The 23,188-nt window shown below is 40.7% G+C and overlaps 1 protein-coding gene across 1 annotated transcript in view; it reads left to right on the top strand.

Moving 5' to 3' along the window:
* BMP2K (BMP2 inducible kinase) overlaps positions 1 to 23,188 on the top strand; it is a gene marked incomplete in the record, with an annotated part of 1,991,334 nt that overhangs the window by 1,391,393 nt on the left and 576,753 nt on the right. The window contains 1 exon segment of the mRNA XM_044061221.1: positions 12,491 to 12,648. Within this exon segment, the coding sequence (XP_043917156.1) occupies positions 12,491 to 12,648 (158 nt within the window).

Below are 23,188 nucleotides of genomic sequence, written 5' to 3'. Positions count from 1 at the left end.
TTTTGAGCCATCCACTTTAAATCAGATTAGCATTACCTATTACAAGATTGATTTATGGTTGGAAGTGGTGTTTTTGGAATGTGGGTTCGATAGCAATACCATTAAATATTTGAAGGTAGACATCCTGTGATACCTGACATTTTTGGTATCCCTAAGACCCATAAAGATGTAGTGAATCCACCCGTCAAACCTATAGTTCCAACTGGTCGAACAAAGATGGAGCCATTAGCCAATTGGGTGGACCATAGGCTAAAAGATATTTTTGAGAATAAACATTATATTCTAAAGGACTCCTGGGAATGTTTGAGGAAAATTTCTAATTTTAGGTTAATAGAACAGGTTTTATTTGTTACTATTGACGTTCAGGATCTTTTTTTTGATGATACCATGAGTTACATTTAGGGAAGCCCTGATGATCAGGTCAGCTTTGAGTAATTTCAATATAAATATAATACTTGAATTTACGGAAGTTGTTCTGCTTAACAATATTGTGTTCTTCAGTCATGAGTACTTTAAGCAAATTAGAGGTGTGGCCATGGGTGCAGCATCAGCTCCTGTCTTTGCCAATGTTGTACTTTGGTTTCTGAGGAAAGCAGTATATTGTAACATCTAAACAGTGGAAGCATATGCCATAATATTTAAGATTTTTGGATGATATTTTGATCCTGTGGTAAAGTATTGTTGATTTATTTAGTGAATTTATCTGTTATATTAACAACAGTACATCATTTTTGAAATGCACTTACCTTATTGATTGGTGTAGTATTGCATGTTTAGATATTACCGTTTGTAAGAACAATGAGTGTCAATCTTATGAATCTACGATCTTTTGTAAACCCACCTTTTCTAACTGCTATCTACACTTCTATCTTCTTCTCTTCTACCATCCTCTGTGGCAGAAAAAGAATTTTAAGGGCCAGTTTGTTAAACTATTGAGATTAGTTTCTGACTAGTGTAAGTTTACTAAGGAATGTGAAAAATTGTGTGTTGGTTTTAGAAAGGGGTTATCCTAAAAAATTAGTTTGTGATATAATGAAAATTGTTGAGGATGATGGGAAGAAAAAATATTCACCTATTTTTGGGGATGCTGTTGCCCCTACATATGGCTAAAGATAATGACAGTGGACTTGAGAAATCTATGGTCCTGTCTTTTACCAACAAGAGTGAACAGGTAAAAAGACTCATTATTACGAATTGGAAATTAGTTAAAGATTTTGTGAGGGTGCATTTGGTGAGTTGGGCACCCCAATGTGTGTTTATAAAAGAGGAAAGAACATTAAAAATATTGTTGAAAGGCCACCTAAGCAACACCAACAATATGGTATGGCGAAATGTGGAACATGCTGTCAATGTCGTTACATTTACAACAGTTGCAATGTCATAGTTAAAACATATCCAGGGATCATTAAAAATAATTTTAAGTACTAAACCTGGCCAAAGCAATGTCTCTCTAACTCATACACCTTCACACTATGACTCTCTCTCTTATTGTATACCTACCTAACTCTATACATTTTCACACCTATGTAGATACTATACTATAGATACATAGAATATTTTATTCAGAACCATTAACGTAATCACATATACTGAATTGTATACAGTGTCTTCTTTTAGAAGTACTTCTTTCTAAATATAGTTATTATAAAAATTGTAAAAAAAAATTCATATGTAACCTTCTTTATGGAGCTTTTCTCCCTGGCCTGTGCTGAAAATTGGCCTTTGACCCAGCTGGACATTCCCGGAAAACAAATATAAAATAAATATATAAAATGCATCTAATTGCAGGACAACAGTAGTAGTAGTATATGTTGCCCTATGTATTTCCTGCTGTAATTTTCATGTTGGCAAGACTGAGAGACAGCTAAGGACTAGACTTTACAAGCGCAACTATGCTTTAAAAAACTAAGGATGGTAGTGATGCATTATCCAAGCATTCTATGCTCTGTAAAGATTTTTAAAAAAATATATTCTGGGTATTGGAGAAAATCCCTAAACCCGTGAGGGGTGGGTATTGGGGGTGCGTTTTTTTTTTTAAGTTAAGGAATTTTATTGGCAAACTAATTTAAATGTGACATCACCCCCTGGGCTTAATGATAAGACCTCATTCAGTGGAATTTTACAACTGAGATCCATGGGCGTTTGATTTTATTTTAAATCAAGTTTTTTAGTGTATTGTTATGACTGTTTGGTATTTGTGAATTTATAATGAGTATTTTTATCGATTGAGTGTATTGTGCTGCAGTATGTATTTTAATTATATTGATTACTAGTTTTTATTGGAATACTTTTTGATTGGTTGTGTTGTAACATGTGATCTTGTAATGTTTATTTTAAAAGGCTGCACTTTTTTTCGTTTATCTGAGTCCTCACTTTTGGGATGGAAGCACTTATGTTTAAATCCTTGTGTGTGTTTATGTGTGTGTGTGACATCAGTTTTTGGCATTGCTTTTTTCTATTAGATTACATCAGGGCAGATTTTGTTTGGTTCTTTGTAGATAGTAACTCAGATGCAAACTCTTGGAATACTTGGATCAAAGCAAGATTTTTCAAACCGCCTGAGGTCATGGAACACCCAGCTAAACAAGCTGCCCCTAAGTGTGAAACCGATAACTGGAATGGTGGCCATTCTGCCCAGTTCAGCAGGAAAGAAAAGACAAATTGACTAATCAGAAAGGAAAGGCGAGAAGAAAAGAACACACAGCACTAAATAAAAACATGGTTGATTACTTTGTGCATCTGATAACAATTTGAGATCAAGGTCTTGCCTTTCGGGTAAGGCTGCAGGTACAGTCTCCAAAGAACTAACATACAGGATACTTTACTGAAGCACATGAAGAAATACAAAATGCATTAAACAGATTTAGTCAGATTGATCAGGCAATTTAGAGCTCAAGCATGAGAGAGAATGACAAGAATGAAATTATAAAACACCACAGACAATGTTAAGCTTGGAAAAAGCTGTTCGCTAAATCAGAATTTGTGCTAGGTGGAGGAGGTGTCTTAGGGCTGTCAACATAACTGATGAGCCTAGAATGGAGTATTCTTGCCATGGCGAATGGTGCATGTCTGTCATTAGATGACCAGAGTGTTATACTTGCTCCCAGCTGGGATGTAATGCCACATATTGCACAAATTACAGAATAGCTTTCCACAAAGGATTTTGCGGACCAACTGAAGTAGTATTTCGCTGGCCAAGTATTTGAACTGGGGTTGTTACTGTGCTCTCTTTTCACTGTTGTGAGGTGTAGATTCCCAGTTTTGGTAGAATCAGGAAGAGTATCCATACTTAATCTGAGCGGAGGCCCCCCCCTTCTTATAAAAGAGGGGGTTAGAAATAAACATTGGCTTCTCAGGCAGAGGCCTTTAGAGACCGAGACTCAGTACCAGAAATATAGGCCTGTCAAGTGGGAGAGGAACTGAAATATTAGCTTTTTACCTGTTCTACAGCTGGAGACCTCCTAATTCCAAAATTGGACACTTATAATACAGTTACTACTGACTTTGAGTTAAAATTGATAAAAAGTGTAGATGAATCATTTATTTATTTATTTTACATTTGTTTACCAGGAAAGTCCGACTGGACACGCGTCCCTTTTCAGTGGAGGCCCACAGAGAAAAGCTCCAGATACAGAGATAATAGCAGCTTATACTAAAATACATAGAGCTCAATTTACAGATATTTCAGCAGTTAAACAAACATAGAGGAATACAAAGATAATTACATATAACAGTATGCCTAAAGTTCCAGTAATAGACATTTCAGCAATTTTAACAAACGTAAACAATTAGTTCCTTTTTCTGCAGTAAAAAAAGATATGTGATATAACAACTGTTATTTGTTTAAGCAATAACCCACAGCTGGGTGTGGGTGATGCTGGATTTACCCATGGATGGTGTGGTTTAGTCACGAGAGTGAAGCCCAAGTGACCAAACAAAGCCAACCGTGGGTAAATCCAGCATTGCCCACACCCAGCCGTGGGTTATTGCTATTATACAATAACATTATTTAAGAAAAACATACATACTTTTCTAAAATGTCATTGTATAATGCCTCCATGCTGCCCTTCCGCAGATTTCCGGTATCCTGGGGCGTTTCTCATGTACTGCGCATGCATAAGGGACTTGTATTGCCATGCTTATGCAGTACATCAGTGCTGTGCAGAGGTAGCAATGGAGGAAGGAAGATCTCCGTTGCTTTTTTTAAGGTATCTCGCTATGTTATACAAGTTCTTCAATTCGTATAACATAGCGAGATAGCTTAAAAAAAAAAAGCAACAGAGATCTTACTTTGTCCATTGAAAGGAAGCTCTCTCTTGCTTTTTTTAAGATACCTTGCTATGTTATACGAGTTCTTCAACTCGTATAACATAGAGAGATATCTTAAAAAAAAGCAACAGAGATCAGAGAAAAGTTAGTATATTCTCAGATTTACAATGGGCATGCTGGTTGGGCTGGCCAGTCAGCGTGCTCGTTTTTGAATATTAATGGCCAGTCACTGTGTAATAGTTTGTATTAGTTTACTACAATTCCTAAGCTTTTCTACAAAAAAAAAAAAAAAAAAAAAAATAGATTTTAGATATGGTGTAGGAAAAGTTTCAGTTGTTGCTAAAAATGTCCCTGAAAATCGGGGATAGTTAGCCTGTGAATGATATGATGGCACTGTAACATGCAGTGCATAGTCACTTTAAATAAATTGCTCTTAAAATCGTGCAGTGCATCTCTGAGTGGTGGCTACGTAATGTCTGTGATGTATGTGTGTGTGTTTGTGTGTATGTAAACATACATCACAGTATCAAGATTGGAGACTGTTCTGAAACATTTGTGTGCCCCTTCCTTTCGGGTTAATTTGTAATCGCAACTGACCTTGTATTAAGATATTTATCTTCCGCTTCATGTTTGACTTTAGGTTTACGCATAAAGTATAAATGAAGTACAACAAGTAGAAACTACTGATGTGTAAAATACAATATGCTATATACTTTATAGAATTATTCAATGTGTGCTGTGAGTAAATATTCAGAGAAATAATGATATAGTAAATACTAAACAAGTTCATATTCATAACTGTAATGCTTAATATCTGCAAATTCCAAACATAATTATTTAAATATGCATGAATAAACACAAAATAATGTTAGTCTGTCAGGAAATTATAAAACAAGCATAAACAAATCAGATCCAGATGTTCTTCGTGTTTCACTGTTGCAGTCATTACATTTGGGTAATCTGCTGGCTGGATGCCCTCAGTCGGCCTGAATAACAAAGTCTTGGGTCCTGCGTCGGTTGCTGTTTCCTCTTCCATGACGTTAGGTCATCAGGGGGTATAAAACATGCATCCGACGCCATTTTGTTCAGTCTTTCTTGCCACGCTGTGCCCGAAGCAGAAGCAGTTCGCAAGTGCCGGTTGGCCGACTCCTGAAATTTCCGCATTCGAGTTTCAGAACCGAAGTCTTCAACTAAAGCTAAGTACCCCGTTGGGGAAACTTTTTCTTGCTCCTTACCGATGTCAGTAAAAGTTAATAATTGCATTACATGTGGGAAGCAAATACCTCATAAGGATTTTCATTTGTACTGTATTCTTTGCCTAGGCCCAGATCATAACGTGCCTTGCTGTCGGTTTTGTGCTAGATTTAACCAGTGCACTATTAAGCGTCGGTATATTTTTGCTTCAAAATATTTTGGATCCAGATTTAATTACCCTGAAATGTCATCGGTTAGCAATCCGACTACCGGACTTAACAAAAAAACGCAAAGAAAAAGACAGATACAGACCATCGAGGTCTAAAACCGACGACGAAGCTTCGCCTAAGCCAATCACCGATACTCAGTGAGGCGCTTTCGCAGCCCCTGATACCCACTACTTTTGAGTTGCAGGCCTCTACCAAGACGCATGCGGAGTCTGGTATGCCTCGAGATTCTCAGTGTATTGAACCCGTGGATGTCTCTCCCTTGGATGGGTCCAGAGCCGCTGAGCAGGCACCGGCTTCTGAGGGTGTTTTCAGGCCTCAACATTTTTATATAAAACCGACGCCAGCTTCAAAAACAAGATCAAAAGCATCTTCTAAGTCTAAAAAACTGACACATGAGCCACGTGCCCAGGCCACTATGCCTAAAAAACAGATGATCAAAATGGCTGAGGACTTAATTACCTTGATCAGGGGTTCCCAACCCCCCCCTGCTAAGAGGCCTAGGCAAGACACTGATTATGAATCTTCAGATCAGGTTTCTATTTCTTCTGATTCCTCTTCTGATCAGGAATTTTCTCAACCACCCTATGAGGATTCAAATGCAGAAGAATCTATCCCATCTGCATCTCCTCCTGAGGATTATTCTTTTGGAGAAACCTTGCATGCTTTAAGGGAACATTTTCATTGGGAGAGTCAGGGTTTCTCTGAATCTAAAAAGAGGCTTAGGTATTTCCTACTTCTTCCTCAGCATAGGCCTTTGGCTATTCCTCCTGTATTAGACATTGTTGATGATGTGTTTTCGGAATCAAGCATGGCTCCCGATTCCCTACCTCCGGCTCCTAGTAAGCCAGACAAATATTACAGGATCCCTGACTCCCACAAATGTCTATTCAAAAATCCTGCTGCTGATCCTGAAACAATCTCACAGGGTCCCAAAGGTGCAAAGGCCTCTTCAGCCAAAAATCCTACCCCCTCTGATAGAGACTCCAGAGCGCTTGATAGATGGGGAAAGAAGGTTTATACATCTTCAGCCTTGGAAATTAGGGCCTTAAACTGCCAGTTTCATATGCTAAAATATCAACAGCATGTTATGAGCTTATTGAAACAGAAAATCATGTTGATTTCTGATTGTGTGGAAAATAAGGAATTACAGGAATTATTGCATGCAGCAGAACAGGTTGGAAAGCATACTTTGCAATGTGGTTTTGATTCTTTGGAGGCCTCCTGCAGGGCCACAGTTACTGGATCTGTGATTAGAAGGCATTCCTGGCTCAAAGAGCAAAACCTGCCTGATCATGTTGAAGCTAAATTGTTGGATGCTCCTTTACAGCATGATACTCTGTTTGGTATTAAGGCAGAAGAGGTTTTAAAGAAAATGGAAGACAAGGCTAAATCTATGCAAACTATAAAAGATTTCTTACAAGTGCAGCCACCCAGATTCAGTAGGCATTGGCCTACTAAAAATTGGTCCTTTCCTGTGTCCAGCAGAGCCTGTCAAGGCAAATCCAGGTGCTCAAAAGGCTCTAGATACCAATCACAGGATTCTTACAGGTCAAAGCAATGGGGTGCCTCCACCTCCAAATCTGGAGGAAACAAAGCACAACCCTACAGTAAGCAGTCTCAATGACTTCCCTCTATCATCACCAAGCACTTATCTTTTGGCAGCCCCCTTAGGGGGAAAGTTAGCACTTCATGCTCAAAATTGGCAGTTAATTACCCAGGACAAGTGGGTATTAAACATAGTATCCCAGGGGTACAGATTTCATTTCCATACTTTACCACTTCCAAACGGTTGGCCAGATCTGCCACAAAATCAATGGGCAGAGGCTCAGAAACAAGTGGCGTCCCTCATGGATATGGGGGCTATTCAACCAGTACCAGAACAGGAAAAAGGACAAGGTTTTTACTCTAGACTTTTCCTGGTACCCAGAAAAGACAATGCCTGGTGTCCAATACTAGACTTATCGATTTTGAACACATTCCTGGACATTCCAAAATTCAAGATGCTGACTTTACAACAGCTACTGCCTATGCTGGGAAGGAACACTTGGTTAGTGACTCTAGACTTGAAAGAGGCATACCTGCATATCCCAATAAGGGGAGTCGTGCAGAAGATACCTCCGTTTCAAGGTAGGTTTTATGCATTGCCAATTCTCTACACTGCCCTTTGGCTTATCTGCTGCGCCTAGGGTCTTTACAAAGTGCTTGGCACCAGTAATTGCATTTTGCAGACAAAGAAGCATACAAATTTATCCTTACTTGGACGACTGTCTCATTCAAGCAGAGAACAAGGGCATTCTTTTTCAACATCTGGCGTTTTGTAAAAAGGCTTCTAACATGCCTAGGGTGCACAATAAACAAAAAGAAATCACAACTGGTACCCTCAGAAAATTACATTCCTGGGTTCAAGCTTGAATACAACTGCCCAAATGGCTTACCTTACGTCAGACAAACAAAGGCAACTGACCATATACTTCAAACAGATGGCAACAAAAGCCCAGTTATCTGGAAGACAAATTCTGCAGGCTTTGGGGTTCATGGCATCCTGCATTCTACTAATTCCATATGCAAGACCGCATATGAAGAAACATCAATGGTACCTGAAAAGTTTATGGAGTCAACACTGTCACAGTCTGGAAACGATGATTCTTCTCATTCCCTGCCTACAACAGGAGTTTCTTTGGTGGGCAGAGACATGTCACCAAAACAAGAGACTATCATTCACTCTACCCCCTGCCACCCAAACCCTAACTACAGACGCATCAGACTATGCTTGGGGGGCCCACCTGGCGGGGAGATGCATTGAGGGCATATGGAGCCCAAAACAAATGCATCTGCATATCAACCAGAAAGAGATGCTAGCTGTTCAAAACACTCTGACAGCCTTCAAGGACTTACTTCATCCAAGACAACTACTGATAAAGACAGACAACACCACGGTTATGTGGTACATAAACAAGCAGGGGGGTACACATTCCTAACCCCTTTGCAGACTAGTTATTGCATTGTGGAACACAGCCTTGACTTACTAAGTACATCTTCAAGCTCAATTCCTGCCAGGAAAACAAAATACTCGACCTAAGCAGAAATCTTTTGGACCCGCACGAGTGGAAACTGGATCCACAAATCTTCAGCATGGTAATACAGAAATGGGGGAGCCCAGACATAGATCTTTTTGCCTCTCCCCAAAATTATCAACTGGACAAATTCTGCACAAGGACTTATTACAGACAAGCATGGAAAGTGGATGCCCTATCCTTCAGTTGGAAAAGCCTATCAGTCTAAGCCTTTCCCCCTCTGCCTCCTCTCTCCAAGGTCTTACTAAAGGTCAGACAGGAAAAAACAAAAATGATCCTAATTGCTCCGGACTGGCTTCACCAGCACTGGTACCCAGTTCTAAGGAATATATCTCAACTCCCTCCTTGGTACTTGCCTCAAATACCTCATCTTCTGTCACAGCAGAACAGTCAAATTCTTCACACTCCGCTCCAAACTCTGAACCTTGCAGCATGGCTGATCATTTAATTATTCAAACACCACCTCTCAGTAAATCTGTGATGGATGTCATTTTGGAAGCCAGAAGGCCTAGTACTAGAAAATCTTATGCTGATAAATGGAAGAGATTCTGTGCTTGGAACCAAGCACAAAGAACAGACACAGCAAAACCAAATATTCCTCAGATTTTACAATACGTGACTGAGATGCTTGACGAGGGCCTATCTTTTTCTTCAATAAAAATCCATGCCTCTGCCATCTCAGCTCATTACAACACTGAGCCTCCCATCTTTTCTCATCCTCTGCTAAAACAGTATCTTAGAGGGGGCAAAAATTTAAGGCCTCCCAGAAGATCACCAACTCCTGCATGGGACCTCAATTTTGTGCTGGAAAACCTCACCCTGCCTCCTTTTGAACCAGCAGCTACTGTGGATATAAATTTTTTATCTTGGAAAACAGCTTTCCTTTTGGCAATTACTTCAGCAAGAAGGGCTTCAGAACTTCAGGCTTTCATAGCTGTGGAGCCTTTTATTACATTTTACCTGGAGAGGGTGTTCCTCAGAACCAATCCTTCCTTTATGCCTAAAGTAGTATCCAGTGTGGCTCTTAACCAAACTATTCACCTGCCAACATTTTACCCAAATCCGCAAAACAAGAGGGAGCGGATTCTGCATTCATTGGACATACACAGACAACTATGATTCTACTTAAACAGGACCAAATCTCTAAGAAAGTCTGAATAACTACTAGTGGCATTTGCTTCAGGATTAGAGGGGAAGGCTATATCAAAGCAGACCATTTCTAAGTGGATAAGCCACTACATTAGTTTCTGCTACTTGCATCATGGTAAACCTGTACCCAAGGGAATCAGGCCACATTCCACCAGAGCTGCCTCTAACTCAGCAGCCTTTCTCAGAGAAGTTCCAACCAAAGACCTTCTAGAAGCTGCTACTTGGAGCTCTGTTCATACCTTCACAAAGCATTATCATTTGCCTCTCTTCTCTAAATCCAGGGCAGGCTTTGCCACTGCAGTTCTGCAGGGCCTTATAGCCGCTCCTAATGCTGTTTAGTTCCATCCTCCCATTCATAGCTTTGGGATTCTACCCAAATGTAATGACTGCAACAGTGAAACACGAAGAACATAGTACAGTTGTGTACACTTACCATAAATGTAGATGTTCGAGTGTATTCACTGTTGCAGTCAGGGTTACCCACCCACTATCCCCCTTTTCTACAACTTCTCTTTCATTCACTATATTCTAAAGCCTTTGTGGTGTATTTGCTTTTAGATGAAGGTAAAGTTTGTTTTGCTAAAAGTGCATTTATATATATATATATATATATATATATATATATATATATATTTTTTTTTTTTTTTTTTTTTTGCTCCCCATTTGGGGGGGCACCTGACATCTGGGGCAAGAAAAACTGAATAAAATGGTGTTGGCTGCGTGTTTTATACCCCCCTGATGACCTGACGTCATGGAAGAGAAGACAGCAACCGACGCAGGACCCAAGACTTTGTTATTCAGGCCAACTGAGGGCAACCTGCCAGCAGATTACCCAAATGTAATGACTGCAACAGTGAATACACTCGAACATCTGCATTTATGGTAAGTGTACACAACTGTACTTTTTCAAAATTTCCAGTCCACATCTTTATGCACAAAGTTGCACTTCAAATGTATAAACAACTATCCAAAGAGTTTTGATTAATTGTTGCATTTGTAAGTGATGAGCAATCCACAGAAAATTCAGATCATCTAGTATTCGTACTCAAGCATCGCTCTTCAGCATGAGCTCTTTGTATTTTTTTTTTTACAAAAACTCCAGAAGAAATTCTATGAAAAAAGTTAGTAGGCTGTAATAACAGTTTGTAGAGCTTCTGAAAATAGGACTGCCTCTGTTAACGCTGGACGCATTGTAACAGTGTTGCAGTCACTTAACAAGGAAACCAGTTAAAAGATGAAATCCTAGTAGCAGCCAAATGGAAATAACAGCAGTAAAAGAATATAGTCATTCCTCACACTGCTGAAGCCATGACCACACCCATTGAAAGAAAAAAAAAAAAAAAAAAGTTGATTGAAGTTGTATAAATATTGCAGCAGAAAACAAATGTATAAAATTTGTGTGCTAGTGAAGCTCTTCAACGATGCCATCAGTATATTATAGTTGTGTAATCTGCTGAAATAAATCCCATGTAAAACAGGGACCCAAGTACAGTACAAAAGGTTTCAAGGTTGTGGCAGTAAAATCAGTGTGCCGGGGACACCACAGCTTTATAATGATAGAGCTGGTATAACATTGTTAGTGATGGATACTGGGACAAGTAAATGCAGCCACTGCTGAAATTTCAAACATTGAAAAAACGCACAGAGGCTCAGAATGAACACACAGAGACTCAGAATGCTGAAGCACAAAATAAGAAAACTGACCGACATTCAAAAATACACACTCATGCACATAAATATAAAACAAAACATATATTAGCACTGCGTGTCTGGAAATTCGAATATTCTAGGGGGAGAAATCTGCATAGGCACCCAGCTGTCATCACTTGTGTAAAATTTCATTAAAATGAGGAAACCTTGGAAAGTGAGGACAATTGGAAGTCCACTGTGAGAGACTGTCAATAAAGGAAGATGACCACTGGCATAGGGCCTAAAGTAGAACTGAAAAACCTCATCTGTTAGTTTAAGCAGGCAAACCTTGAAGCCGATTTAAAAAAAAGGGTTAAAACATAAAATGCAGTGCTATAATTGTTGAAGTTAATCTAATGGAAGATGATTAGTGTCTTGGATGAAGACCTTGGAAGTTCACTTGCTTTATAATCTGAATGATCTTACCAGTTAATGCACTAGAATGGCCAGGGAATCTGACTTCCATTTTCGGATATTTGCTTTCTTTTTCTCAGTCAACAACATGTCAAACATCTGACCATCTGTTGACCTTATATGAGGCTTGGTATACACAATGAATAGTACTAGAGCTACTGAAAGTTGGAACTGCTGGGGGGGGGGCCGTTAACATCAAGCAGGTTGTACTTTAAGAAGGAAGCAGAGATGGAACTGGTACAGCCCTTGAGTCTGGCTGTGGCCTTCAAAATGAATGTGTTCACCACAGTATTGTACAGTGCATTCCACTTGATTCTCCCTCCCTCCCTCCTTCCTTGTCATATTGATATAGCTCATTGCCAGTACGTCATCAGAATAACTGTCTTAACATTTGTATGATTTGTAGATTTGGTTATGAATTGCTCTTGTCTCTGGACTTGCAGTGGTCATCTTTTGTAACCTCTCTCACAGGTGCAGCAGTATCGGCAAGCTTTTGTACCTCAGCAGCAACAGCAAACTGCACTTCAGTGTCCAACATCTCCCCAGGAATTCCAGCCCCCATTTACCTCATATGGTATCCTACCTCCGACACATGTTAGAATAGCAGAAACTTCATGTAGTGTCAAAGGGTAAGTAGAACTTTTACTTCTATTCCTCCTTGAGGGAGAGTAGTGTTATGTGCCACTTCCTTAATAAAGCCAGCAAGATCTATGTGAAATTACAAGTGTTGGTTGTCAGTACTGTGAGGGTAAAAAGAAACTAACTAAATGTTGAATTTAGGATATTAAGTGAACACCACACAGAAACAGGCTGAGCAACAGGGAACTCATTTTAAATTTAGGATGCAGTGACAACTTGTAGATGAGACTGAATGATCTCAGTAACTGGCTGAAGATGAGTATTTTGTGTTCATTGTAATTGTAGATAAATATTCAAAGACATAGTGTATTGAAATACCTTTTTGCCTGCATGTTAATCACATACCCACTCAACCACATAACTAACATTCTCATAAACGTACATAAAATGAAACTGTGGAACACATTTCTCATTCTCTTTGTGTTAGCATAGTAGCAGTTATAAGGTGCAGCTGCTGCTAAGCTACTTAAGACTTGAAGCAGATTTCAACAACTTAGTTTGTGCAGTAGTACAGATCTGAAGGACTGAAGTATTTAAACTGACAGTGTGGACTATGCTGAGCAGCACACATTCTGGATTATTGCACATGGACACATCCTTTATCCACAGTAATGATTGTTTCTGGTTTGCAGAACTGTTTCATTTTGTTTTCACATGTGAATCAGTGTCAGAGCCACTCCTAGTACTGAGACATCCTGCACACTACTAGTTTACCTTTGCTTCAGTAGACTGCTGCTTTCTTCTGAATTGTAATTCTGTGGGAAACTTACTTGTCTTAGTAAAACCAAGTGCAACACTCAGAGGCTAACTTAGAATTTCAGACAGGGCAGTCCTAAAGCATGCAGGTGAGACATTTACAGTAATTTATTACCAACATGTTAAGTAAAAACATTGGGTAATCTTGAAACTTCCCCCTATTTACAGAACAGTGAAATCTCAAATTTTACTGAAACACAATCCAAAAGATTACAACTGTATACCACAAGTAGTGGGCTATTCCTAGTATTATCTTTGCACACCCATTGCATCTGGTACTGGTGTTTCAATATTAAAAGTAATCAAAAGGCTAGAATATAAGGTAACAGTTTAAGTTGAGTATTAACGCTCACTGTTATAATAGTCAGTAATACAGGACAGGAGTTCCGCTGTGGCGACCCCTAACCGGGAAAAGCCGAAAGACACAAACAAACAGGTAATAGTTGGATGTATTAGGATGCTACTGTATCATTTTAGTCTAAGTAACTAAATGGTCCTGTTTAATTAATTTATTTATTAATATTTGATTACCTGGAAAGTTTGATCGGTTAAGCTCCAAAGTATTACAAAACATTTTAAGAATAATAATTTTGCAGTCTTTAAAAGTAATGCAAAAAAAAAACAAATACAGTTTAAATGATTATACCAAATTAGACTTATTATGAAAACATTGTTTATGAATAGATACAAGTTATATGATAGCTTAGTAGAGAAAGTTTAGCCAGTTTATAGAGAAAGTAAAGGTAAGTTAATATAATACAAACAGAAATTGTAATATGAAGTAAGAGAAGAGCAAGCTTATGGTATATTTAGAGGGAAAACCAGGAGAGAGAAATGGATAAAATTAAGGAAGTGAATGAATATGGGAGAGTGTGGAAATGTGAGGTATGAGAATAGGTGTTTGTCCACATTTAGGGCTACTGTTTGTCCTGGTGTTGAGCAAGAACAGACACAGCTTTTGGCAAGGAAGTCTTTCAGAATGGTTTTGAAGGATGGGGAGGAGGATATTGACCTTGACCTGATGTATTGAGATAAGGAGTTCCAGGACTTGGCAACATGGCACTAGCACAGACAATACCCAGCAGATTTCATAGGTTTGCCAACATACAGGAGTTTTTGGTCATTGGATAGTAGTGACTGATTAGGAACATAGATTTGTAGAATTTTATGTAGTGTTGGACAAGCAGATGGATTCTAGATAGGTGGTAACAAGCTGTGAATGTGTAAGTTGAGGAGGTAGTTCTAAGCACTTTAGGCTTTTGATGGGTTTTGAACGTGGTATTTGCTGCAAATTTAGCAAATTTGTTGTAGCGTTGTTCAAGTTTTGATTTTTGTGATGACTGAAAGTTAGTAAAGATGGGAGCACAATAAGGAAGTATGGGCAGGATGGGAGCACAATAAGGAAGTATGGGCAGGAGGTAAACAGTGGCATCTGTAGCTTTAGTTGCATTGGTGAGGTAGTTTTTCACTCTGTAAAGCATCCCTAATTTTTTATGAGTTTTTCTTGTACAGTTTTGTATATGCATATCAAATTTAAGATCATCATCCACTATCATCCCCATAATTTGCTATGAGAAGTGACTTCAGTGGTTGTATTATCAAGAGAGAGGACTTTAATTTAACAGTGAACCTGGGTATATTCAATGTTGACTCTCTTCTCCATTGGAGCTAGTGAATATTATATTTTCTTGGTTCTGCTAGAGGTGCTGATATGCTAGTAGCTCATGGCATGCCTGCTCACTGCCACTGACTTGAAAAAACAAATGCTTGAACTCCCACCAGCCCAGTGTTTTTCTACTTAGCCCTCCCAACACCTGAGCCTGTAAAACTGTACAACTCTACCAGAACCTAAACTCTAACTTTGAAACTACCACCCAGTTCCCAACCTGAGTCCTCATTTCTTTACCCTAAAACTCCTACCCAGTTCCCAACTTGAGTCGTTGCTTCCTTACCCTAAAACTCCATGCCACCCAACACTAAAGTCCCCAATCACCCCCATAAACCTAAAACTCCATCACCACCTCCTCAAACCTAAATTCTCTAAAACTTCCCTTCCACTTCCTATCCCTAAAATTCCCCTCCTGCTCCCTAACCCTAAAATCCCCCTCCCTCTCCCTTCCAGTGGCTGCTTGACTGAACTCGTCTTTGAGTACATCCTTGACAGCAGCCTACACAATCTACAAGACACTCCTAATTTCAAGGCTGTATCAGTTTTAGTGTTCTCTATTTTCTTCATCTGTATCACTGTCTCAGTAGAATTCATGACATGGGAGTCAAGTGCAGGGTGGATATCCACTCAATTAGATGAATTGCCAGACTTCTGCAGACATCAGATGGAGTTGATTCCTCCCTATCACGAGAACTCTCATATTTATTTCAGATAAAACTGCAGTGTGCCTGTGTCATTTTTTGCTTTTTATTTTTTGTTGTGCGTGTGTGTGTGTGTGCGTGTGCGCTGAGGAGCCATAAAGCTAGTCGTTAATGAGGAAGAAGTCATTGAGTTAGATCTCAAGGCAGAAGAGTCCAGTTTTTACTTCATGCCAAACAAAATGGGCCTTAAAGGCTCATACTTAACTTGTCAAGGTGGAATATATTTTTAGAAATACCAAGTTTAGGAATGCTTACCCTGCAATTCCCCTCTTCATACATAGGGCATTGCAAGTGATTTTTGATCTCAAGCATCCTTGCATCTATTATGCCGTCTACAAAAGGGCACCAAAATTTAAGAGTCAAGGTGATTAACCACCATTTCCAATTACCTCATTACACTTTGGGAAATATTCTGGATACAGTAGAAAGGTCAGATGCCTTGTGCTAGCGGTAACTTACCAGAGGACCAAAATGTAGGCATCTTTTCTTATTTGGATGATTGCCTCCATCAGTAGAAGATCCATGAGAATGTAAAAATTAATGTAGAACCTAATATTCTCCTTCAGCCTGTGCAAATAGTGTAAACCCAAACACAACAAACCCTTTTAAGGACAACTTTAAGTATCCCAGAATGCAAGACTTGTATACTTTTGGAGAAAATCACATTCTTAGATCCCCACACTCCCCTCCATAAGACAACTCATTTGGTGAAATTTTAGAATGGATGCACCAATGGGTAACTTTGTCCATTGATCAATCCCACCCCCTTTCAGGATGAAGAAGTATTGTTTAAAGCCTATGGGATGACACCATCTATGTTCTGGATGGTCGCAACAGCCAATAAGCTAATTAATTTAGTGTGTAGAAGTTCTTAGCAAGAGCACAACACATGTGAGACAGTCCCATGTAAACTGGAAAAATCCTTCACCCTTCAGAGGAAAAACACCATTGAAAATCCCCTGAGGTAGACTGCATCATTGTGACCGCAGTCACCAAAAGAGAGCTTTTTAAAGACTAACTCTGTCCATTAACCCAAATAAAGAATTCAGAGCATTGGGTGGACTCAGGAAGTGGGCATATGCTTCGAGCACTTTAGCTGTTAGTGCACTGAGCTGTGCCACAAACATAAATTTGTCCCAGCAGGCTCTTTCTACTCTGAAAGCCCATCTGATGACCAAGTCCATGAAACCGCTTGAAACTACTGACTACTATGTCCATTATTACTGTTTCATGTGCCTAATGCATAATGCAGCAGGAGCAGCAGATAGGGCAGCCACGACTGTCATAGCCGTGAGGCAGCATGCTTTGCTGCACCTATCTGGTTTTGTGAACCCCTTTAAAGCATCCTTCACAAATGCCTCATTCAATGGGTCGTCCTTGTTTGGCCCATCTTTGAAAGAAAAAATACAGAAGAGTGAGGAAGATGGTAAGACTGTGTCTGCAATTGCAGTGAAGCTTGAGATTCCACAAAGCTCTTGCAGTGGGAGCAAAAGGACATCATTCCTGTGGTTCCAAGTCTAAATGTCAGTTCAGCTCAGCTTCTGACAGGGCTCTTGCGACAGAAGTGGCCTTTCAATATACGCAGTCCTTAGAGGCTGAGGAGTTCTGTAGAATCAGGGATATTATGGGTCCTTTTCTTACAGGAGACCCTAGAATCCCTCAAAGTCTGCGCAACTGCTCCACTGTGGAGACTTTCTGAAGTCATCTTTCCCTCTACCCAGGCTCATGGCAGGCCATCACTCCAGACAAATGGAAGAGGAATAATATTTTGAGGCTGTTGCATGCTATTTTTGGATACCCTTCTTAGACCTGCAGTCCTCTGCCAGACATTCCACCCAACAGGGCAAAAGCTGCACAAGGAAATAGAGCTTCTCTTCACATCAAAGAGCGATCCCCTTAGGCCCCCGCAGACCAGACAGGGTCAGGATTTTATTCCTAGTTCTTTACAGTTTTCAAGAAGACCCAAGAGCTCATCCGTCTGATCACATAGTGATAGGTGAGAAGCACTGAAACAACATACACAGTTGTGGGACTCAAAATTTGGGAAGTAAAGGAATAAGTTTTGTCTTTGTTTTTTGTCCCGGGAAGTGTGTAAAATTGGTGATAAATGAGTATACATTGATAACGACTGTCATACTTTTAGTTATTGACAAAGGGCTCGGTTTGTGGTTCCTGTGACAATAATGCCAGCTGATTGAGTTGCAGATAATTTTTTGCACAGCAGTATTTCATGTATTTTTTACTAGTGGATTTAGGACCATCACATATTTGCAGGAGATAGTGTGGCCTGTTCATGAGTGTGACCCTAAGGGATTAGAGTGGTTAGAACAAACTGCAGAAGTTGAAAATGAGAATTATGGGTCACTAAAAAAAAAACTGGTGAATTGTTCTTTTCACAAGTTTCAAAAATAGATATGTTCAGTAGGAAGATTTTTCCATACCCCTAATGGGAAAAGCCAAAAGAAGGAGGGAGTACGTCAAACAAAAAGGCATAAAGCTGGGAATATTTCAGTTCAGCAAAGTGTGTGAATTTAAAATGGACACTATGCAGTGATATCTAATTGTGTATCATTGAAACTGTCATCACTGCATTAACAGTCTGATCTGATGTTGTTTTTTCATTTGTCCTCACTACTAGGTCTAGGATCCGACCATTGGATCCAATACAGCCACTTTCCAGCAAACTTTAGATCCAAACCTCAAGTTCCTCCCTTTTTCCATAATCTCCTAGAGCATCCTTAAGCTCTCACATCTCATTTGCCGCCATTCCAGTCAGAGGAAGATCAAGCTTCTCTACGATTCTTGATTCTCTTTAGTGAAACTTTTTTTTTTTTTTTTTTTTTTGCTTCTCTTTCCATTCCATAGTGTAAGTTTTGCTCCTCCTTTTTCACTTTGTGTTAGTTTTTTAGTCTGGATTGTTTTTTTTCATTTGAGTGTGTGCATGTGTTAGGTAGGTAAGTTAAGTAGTGTGTGTACTGTTCCAATTTTTCTCCTTCTTCCTTTCTAGTAAGTTTTCTCTATTTCCATTCCTTCCAGTGTTTCTTTTTTCTTAGAGTGAATTAAATTTTGTGCATGTTAGGCATGTCACGTAGGTTAAGTATTTAGTTCTTTTTCTGTATGTGTGTTTACCAAAAAATTCTCTCTTCCCTAGTCTTAGCCTTTCGCTGGCGGCAGGGACCCAAGTTGTTTGTTTTCTCGGGTGTGTGTGTGTGTGTGTGATTACAATGTCTGAGAAACTAGACAAACCTACTTGCTTCAAAAAGTGCACTTCTTGTGGGCATAGGATCCCCAATTCTGATGCCCACAAACAGTGCATATACTGTTTGGGAGCTGCCCATCTGGGCACCCCATGTATGATGTGCATTACCTTCAATCTGAGAGCTCTCTCAGATTGAAGAAACAAGTTGATTCTTAAAGGTTTATTGCCTGCTGGGGCTCAAACCCCCACAAAACAGGCTGTCTCAGAGCTAAGGAAGAGACACCACAGGTTTCCTTCCTCCTCTTCAGAGCTGTCCTCGAAAGAAAGAAGGGTTTTAAGTTGTCTTTTTCAGATCCAACTTCGGTGCTTCAAACCTTGGATCCAGTGGTCTCAGCTCCCAGTACCAGTTCTCCCATGCCATCTGTCCCAGCTTTGGATCCTAAGGCCTCTTATCCGAGAGCTAGAGAGAGTACACCGGAACTGACATTACAGGCAGTGTTTTCAACCCAGCCACCCAAGATTCTCCAGATACCCATCAAGCCATCAAGACCACCCTCCACCACCTTGTCTAGGTCTTCCTAGAGCTTCTCCAAACTTAACATGGACAGTATGCTGCCAAGGTTCCTTAGGCCTCAAATTCAGATGGCGGTCATTCCAGTCCATCTCCCATGAGATCCTTGAGCTCTGCAGTCCAACAAAATTTTTCCTCTTTCTCTGATTGGTCCATCAGTTTTGGAGCCCAAAGATTCGAGATCCTTGAGAGACATGCTGTCAGATCCTGAGAAGTCCCAGACTTCAGGTCTGACAGTCACCCTGACCAGCTCCATTCAGTTGTCTTCTGATCAGAGGAGGGCTCAGATTCGAGACGTCTACAGCACCGGCTCCGGGAAGCAGGGTTCAGCTCCAATTTGTTTGGATTGTTCCCTCCCCCTGGGCTGCTATGCTGTAGACAGCTCAGGTTTGATTCTCTCCAGATGGCATGGAGCCGGGGCTGGCCCCAACATCCTCTCCTTGATGGCTTTGGCTGCAAAGGGGGTGGGAGGGGTTTCTCTGGTTAGCATTCCAGGTTGTAAAAAGGGTCTTTTCTTCAGGCAGAGAACCATCCTCTACTAAGGTCTCATGCATGTCCAACACAGGGACTCCCCTCCTCTTCTGATACCTCCCTGGACTATCCTACTGAGGATGTTCCTGGAAAGAGGCTGTGAAAAAGGAGGCACAACAGACTCCCCATTAGAGTCTCTCACAGAGAACACAGACGTTGAGGAAGGGGGAGGATCTCCCTGATCTCTACCTGTCCATTGTCTCCTTCGAGGACATCATGAAAATCCTTAGGCAAAGAGGTGGACGGTCTGCCGAAAAATCCTTCTGAGGAGACTGTGTTTTGGGGCTGGCTATCTACATCTTTGTTGACCCCCCCCCCCAGTGGATTAACCTATCGACCTTGTCTCTCCCCTCAAGGATGGCATGGATGGAGCCGGACACCGTTGAACCAATTCCAAAATGTTCAGATAAAATCCTATCTCCAACCTCCGATTGCCAATTCTGGAATAAGGGAGTTGCTCTGGATGCTGTGATTGTCTCACCACCACAAAGAAACAGCTGGCACAGTAGGCTTCACTGTCCAGGGCGATGGACAGGTTTGGGAGTGCATCTATGCCTCAGCTACTTTCGCACTGAGACCATTGAAGTTTATGGCACATTTCAACCATTTGCAGAGAGATTTGATCAAAGAGCTCTCGAATGATCTCACTGAGTCCATGCCAGTGGAGGACCTTAAGAAAGTTTCTCCACAGCTGGCCACTCTGTCCACCAATGAGGTTAATTTCCCATGCAGCGGAAGGTGCCTCTTGAAAAGCCAGTTTTAGACATAGCCATACAGTGATATACCTGGATGAGGCTCTGCAATTTCACAGAACCCTTTAAGACGGCCTTTGTTAATGCCCCTTTTGATATTTCCTCCCTTTTCGGACCATCAGTTAAGAAAATGCTTACCTGCAGCGAGCAGGAGAGAAAGACCCTGTCCTGCCATTGGAGTCAAATTTTCTACCCCTCAGTGTACCTCCAGGAACCATTGACGTGGCAAGAATATTTGGTTCTACAGGTATCAGTCATCTTTTCAGGACTTGCAGGGTGATTCCTCTTCCAGAGGCAGAAGAGGAGGTTTCAATGGCAGGGGTCGCCCTAGAGGCAGCGGTGGTCCGCAGAACCAGAGCTTTAGGAATTCTTTTCCTGAAAGACCCTTTCAGCACTTCTGAACTGCTGGCTGTCTGCTCTTCTCTGGAGGCAGCCAGATGACTTTTTTCACTGCACCCAGAAGTCTGGGCAAGTTTTACACAAAACAAATTGGTTCTTTCCATTATATCCAGAAGCAGCTGCATTTCCCTTTTCCCTTCCTCCAAGATTAAACAGGAAACTCCCTGACATTCCATCCAGTCAGAGGGATTCAGCAGCCTTAGAAATCCAGAAGCTGCTTCAAAAAAGAGCCATCCAAAAGGTCCCAACCGAACAGATATTATTCAGAACTTACTTTGACTTCTTTTTGGTGCCAAAGAAAACTGGGGACATGCAATCAAACCTGGATCCTAAGCAACTAAATCAGTATGTGGAAAAGTCCACATTCCGAATGGTTACAGTATAGTCCATTCCATTGCTTCTGCACAAGGACGACTGGATGTGCTGCATAGATTTCCAGGTGTGGTCACATAAAGCTACACAGGTGCTCCAGGAATTTTTGCACTTCTGGCTGGGAGCCAGTCACTATCAGTTCAGGGTCCACTGCTCTTTGGTCTCACCACAGCCCCCCCCCCCCCCGGGTGTTCATCAAGTGCATGACAGTGGTTGCAGCTCACTTGAGACTCTGAGGATTCCAGGTGTTTCCATACCTAGACATTTGGCTCTTTACTGCCCCAACCAGGCATAGTCTAATTCAAGCCAGAGATTTTATGATGAGCATGTCAAACTTTTTAGGAATTTCTAGAAACCTGGCAAAATCAAAGCTAATTCTGGTACAAAACCTGGAATTCATAGGGACTCAGCTAGACACCTTGCACACAGTAACTCATCTTCCAACATGCAGAATTCTCTCCTTGAGAAATCAGGTACAGGACATGCTGTTGTCTCATTCTTCTCCTCCTGTGAGACTGGTATTACAAGTGCTGGGATCCATGTCAGCAGGTATATTACTAGTCCCCCTGGGCAGGTTTTTCATGCAGATTCTCCAGCGGACGTTAGCACTTTTATGGTCATTCCTCCATCATCCTCTTTCTATGCTTATAAAACTCATGCCAATCTGCAAACGTCCTGTTCGGTGGTGGATTCTATGCCAGAACCTGCACTTGGTCATCCTTTTTCCTCTAGCCCACCAACAGCCACAGTGACCGCAGATGCTTCACAGTTGGGGTTGGGGGGCATTTCTGTGGGAAGTTTGTTCAAGGCACATGGTCCCCTTTTATTTATTTATTTGTCTTTTTTTTAACCGGGTTAGTCCACTGGGCTGGAGGCCTATTTTCAGTGGAGACCCAAAGAGAAAAGCTCCACATAAAGAACAACTTAAATAGTTTTATGTTTGAAATACGTACATTCTAGACATAGACATCTGAGGTTTAATATTGCCACACATTTATATTGCTACACATACGTTCTAGACATATCAGAAATATTAGACAAGGTGTCATGACTTCATTACATTAATGAGACTTAACAGTAGATTGCTGAGCGGCTAAAGAGGAGAGCTCCTACAATATACATATTTATTTATTGTTGAACCAAGTTGGTAGAGGTGGAGAAGGAGTGTGAGTAGTTAGAGACCAAGTTGCATATCAAAGTCCTAGAGATGAGGGCAGTCCTGTTGTTGCAAGCCTTTCAGAATGCCCTTCCTCTCAAGACCATTGATATACACACAGACAACATGTCAGTTGTCTGGTACATCAACAAACAAGGAAGAACTTGTTTTTACCTATTATGCAGGGAGGCTATAGGGGTGTGGGCGTGGGTGATCTCTTCAAACTGCTTTCTAGCTGTAGCACACATATCCGGGAAAAACAGCGTATTGGTGGACAGACTTAGCAAGTCCATTCTGATGCCTCACAAGTGGTCCTTCAACCAATCAGTAATGAACAGGATGTTCAGCCTTTGGGGTCAGCCTTGCTGTACCCTATTTGCCTCTCCCCTCAACAACAAATGCATCAAGTATTTTGCATTGCTCC

This window comes from Protopterus annectens, chromosome 2.part0 (assembly GCF_019279795.1).
Source record: "Protopterus annectens isolate FY-2018-M chromosome 2.part0, PAN1.0, whole genome shotgun sequence".
Taxonomy (NCBI): Eukaryota; Metazoa; Chordata; order Ceratodontiformes; family Protopteridae; genus Protopterus; species Protopterus annectens.
The sequence above is the reverse complement of the archived record's forward strand: the minus strand, read 5'-3'. Positions and strand labels throughout refer to the sequence as shown.